The sequence below is a fragment of the Sorex fumeus genome, unplaced genomic scaffold (assembly GCF_029834395.1).
Source record: "Sorex fumeus unplaced genomic scaffold, SorFum_2.1 ptg000063l, whole genome shotgun sequence".
Classification (NCBI taxonomy): domain Eukaryota; kingdom Metazoa; phylum Chordata; class Mammalia; order Eulipotyphla; family Soricidae; genus Sorex; species Sorex fumeus.
The window spans coordinates 75444878-75448989 of record NW_026606120.1 but is presented as its reverse complement, the minus strand read 5'-3'; the positions used below and the strand labels follow the sequence as shown (position 1 = coordinate 75448989).

Here is a 4112-nt window from a genome sequence, read left to right as displayed (position 1 = left end):
TCAGTATGGCGAAGCCCCTCCTACCAGCTTCAAAGGGCTTGAGTCCATGCTGGAGTCCTAGGGTTCAACCCCACAAACTTCTGGTGTCACATGATGCCGAACCAGAAGACCACACCCCCAGCCCCAGTGCACTGGCAACAGCTGTGTGCGCCTCTGGTAGAAATGCCCTTTTGCCCTTTCTTTTCAGGATTTCAGATTGCACAAATGTCTTCGGTACCACATGTGCATTGAGTGGTACATCTTTCCTCCTGTGGTTGATTCAATAGCATTTTGGTAGCTGGCCTTGTGGACAAGGTTTTACCACGTTCAAATTTACAGTAAATCATCGGGTTTAAGGATGACCGCTTATCTACGAAACAGGCAACAAACGTAAGCCAACTAGAATCCTCGTATTCATTCTAAGCTCAGTGATTTGGTTCCTTTTTTTACCTGAAATTAGAACCAGTTCTTAGGGAACACAGGAGGTAGTGTCTAATAGAACAGCCCCAAGAATCAGACAAACTTGACTATGGGACAACCCCTGTCAATTGCAGAGCAACCCTCTCCTTGAGGCCCTCTGGAATTTTCCAACTTCCTACTCATCTTCTCACCAGGGAAATCCTTTCCTAACTGGAACTGCGATAGCCCGGAAGCCACCAAGTAGACTAGAAGGCTTAAGCTGGCCAACGGTGGCCCTGGGCATCACAAGAAACAAGGACGAGCCCCCCCTGGCTCTAAAATCCTTTTACAACTCTTGAGAAGCTGTGGATTAGGTGGATGTCAGTCAAGTGGCCACAGTACTTGTCTTGCACTCCCCGGACACCACTGAGACTGTTGGGTTGTGGTCCAACCTACCCACTCCCAGCAAAGCAGCTGTGGTCAGACACCCACCACTGGGTCCCTTATTGTTCCTACAGTATGTCAACTATGAAACAGAATCTGCAAGCCAGGTGTTTCTGAAAACAAGTTTTATTTAAATAAGGGTTTAAATACATTACATAACATTAAAATTGAAGGGGAGAACCAAAACCAGTCTGTCACTTCACATGGCATCGGGCAGCTGCAAGCTCTACAGCTAGCTACATGACACATCAGTTGGAAATTTTGTTCCCTTGTCAAAAGTTTAACTGATAGAAGGTTGGCCTCACATTCTGGCTTCTGGTCAAAGACGTTGGTGGCAAACCAGATGCCCTGTCACCTCACTAGAGGGAAGATGGTCACTTGAAGCTCTGCCTGCCCCGCCAGGTTGGAGACACCAGGCCAAGGCTCTTCCATGGCCTGAAGTGTCCTCAAGTGGCCGGGTGGCCATTGCTGCCTCACCCCGCCCTCGCCTCTATGTCTCACTCAGGGAGCACTGCTCATGGTGACATTCTCTCAGGGCAGAGGGAGAGCCAGGAGATTCCGGCCAGACATGGCTGATAGTGATCTTGGGGTTCTGGGCTTGGCTGAAACATGTTACTGCTGTTTCAGGCTGGGCACTGCCAGGCACCTACCGCTGGATCTTTGTTTAAATGAGGGACTTCAAGACTAGACAGCATGGCTCTTTTCAGTTTATTGCATGAAGTTACACTAGTCCAAGTTAAAAGCAGACCCCAAATGGTTACATTATACAAGCTGTGAGGTTTTTAAACTTGTGACAAGGGACAGAAGGGAAATTCTACTCATTGCAAGGAAATCCTCACTTAAGCTTCAGAGAGCCAAAAGCACTTAAAACCCATGAACCTTCAGCTGGTCGTCCTTAGCCAGTCCAATCTGCAAAGAGAAAAGGGCAAAATTTCAAAAGGGGGTGGTTTAGGGTCAAAACCTCCATTAAAAAAAAAAAAAAGAGAGACACCTTATCTTGTTCTGAGCACTGGTAAGTAGCCAAGAATCAAGACGCATGCCTCAACCATCACAAAAACCTGTCCTCCAGAGAGGATTCTGTGGAACTTTTAACAAAGAGGTATTTTTCGCACTGGGAACGACCATCACTCCCTACTTGTGTCATTTACACTTTCAGATATATATATGGCTGTTTAATTAGACCATACACAGCAGTGCTCCGAGAACCCTTTGAGATGCTAGGGCTCCAACTAGGCACAAGCACCCTCGAGGTACAGGAGCTCTATCTGGCTCCACTAATGCCAATCTTTAAAGTGGGCCCATGCAAAACCCTACACAAGCAAATAAAATATATCTATGCACTTAAACATCGATCCTCAGCAGAAATGGAGACTGAGAACAAATCTGAGTTACGCCAGGGTAGGACCCCCAACAAGTTAACCAGGAAAAGACTGAACCCACCTCCACAAGGAACTGGCATATGTTCTTGCGCTGGTCACCCTGTAGCTGAATTACTTCTCCATATTCTGGATGCTCAATTACAGTACCATTGCAGGCAAATTTCTGCAAGCACAAAAGGAAGGCAACACAAATCAGGCCAAATAGCACCACCGAGGCGCTGGCTGACAATGCACCCCACGTGACTTGAACGCGACCTCGCCAGAGACCGACCTTCTTGAACGCCTTCACTAGTTTCTTTTTATCGTAATCATCAGCGATCCCTTGGACTGTGGTAAGGGTCTTCCTGCCGTTTCTCTGTTGAATTCTTATATGGATATAATCCTCAGTGCCAGCAGGAAGCAGATCATCACCCTTACTTGCATCAGCAAAGGGGTCTGGGAATGAAAGGGTTAAGTAGGTTAATAACGCCGCTGGGATCCGATGCTCAAACCTTCCCCTCTCCCCCGCCCTCTTTCCACGTTGCAGAATAGACCGAAACCAACCAGGGCCCCGGAGCAGCAAGAGATCGGATGTGCCCTCTGAGAGCTCTCTGCAACAGGTCAGTCCGGGACAGCCGGCTCGCAGGGCCCGGCCCGCCCAGGGCGGCCAGTCACGTGCCGGGGGAAGCCGGGGCCCCGGCGGCTGCGCCCCACCCGCGGCTGATGCAACCGCCCGGAACCCGAGCTCCGAGGCGGGGCCTCGCCTCCCGCCTCATTGGCGCGCGCGCCTGTCACTCAGCGCGGGCGCCGCCTCCTACACCCCCCGCTCGGAGACAACGGCGAGTGACGTGCGGACGTGACGTAGGGCTGGCGGGAGGGGGCGGGTGTGGCCGGCAGCGGCCCGGGAGCCATTAGTAAATGCGCCACCCGAGAGGCCGGGCCCGGCTCGGAGCTGATTTCCACTGGTCCCTTCCGGAGAGGCCGGTGCCGGGGCGCACAGCGCGGCGGTCCCTGCAGCCCCGATTGCGCGCGGGGAGCGCCGCGCTCCCTCCCGAGCCCCGCGGGGCCCCGATCTCCCCTCCGGGCCTCTCCCCCCGCGGCTTACCGAAAGAGTGGAGGTTCTGGATAGCGGACATACGATACGATTCCTTTTCCTCGGTGGAAACGGCCTGCGGAAGGCGGCGGCGGGAGAAGGCGGGCGGGGGGGACGGAGCGTCGGGAAGCGAGGGGGCTCGAGGGGGAGGCTGCTGAGTCCTCGGCGGCGGCTCAGTGACTGGGGCGGAGGGGCGGCGCCTGTGTTCACTTATATAGCCGCCCCTGTGACGCCAGCGCGCTGCCCTCACGTCCCGGCCCCACCCACGGCGTCGGCACCCAGGCGCCCCGGCGCTGCCTCTTCCGATTGGTCCGCGGGCCGGGAGGCGGGATGGCGCCTGCGCAGAGGGCCGGCCCCGCGGGCGGGCGTCCCGTCGACCCCGGGAGCGGTGGGAGGGGGAGGGAAGGCGCGGTCTGTCAAGGCGCCTGCGCAGTGTGGGCGGAAGGGGTTGGGGCGGTCCCGAGAACGGGCGGTGGTTTAGGGCGCGCCTGCGCACTGCGTCCTCTGGCACATTCTATTTTCTTGACCCTGTTGCAGCCCTGGGCTGCTGAAGAAGAGCTTGCGTTCCTGGGGGGTACGTTGGCCACTCCTTAGAGGCAATTAGAGAGTCTGAGCCTAGTGAGCAGGACGGATTTCTCTTACCCACCTAATTATCCACTTATTCCCACTTTCCTTACAAAACGATGTAGAGTGATATTTCAACATGCAACAGCATAAACAATTTTTTTTCCTTTGATGGTGCTAGAAATGGAACCTGGGCCTCCCACATGCCAGCCATGGGTTATACCATTGAGTTACATCCTTTGTCCTCTTCATGTTTTCATTTAGGTCAATCATTA

General features: G+C 54.0%; 1 protein-coding gene across 1 annotated transcript; it reads right to left on the bottom strand.

Moving 5' to 3' along the window:
• Nucleotides 1-926: 926 nt before the first annotated feature.
• Nucleotides 927-3463, bottom strand: EIF1 (eukaryotic translation initiation factor 1). The gene is made up of 4 exons (XM_056128220.1): nt 3286-3463; nt 2473-2636; nt 2263-2364; nt 927-1731 (listed from the first exon to the last, which is right to left on the bottom strand). The coding sequence occupies exons 1-4, from the start codon at nt 3314-3316 to the stop codon at nt 1687-1689; spliced, it is 342 nt and encodes a 113-aa protein (XP_055984195.1). The 5' UTR covers nt 3317-3463; the 3' UTR covers nt 927-1686.
• Nucleotides 3464-4112: the final 649 nt, after the last annotated feature.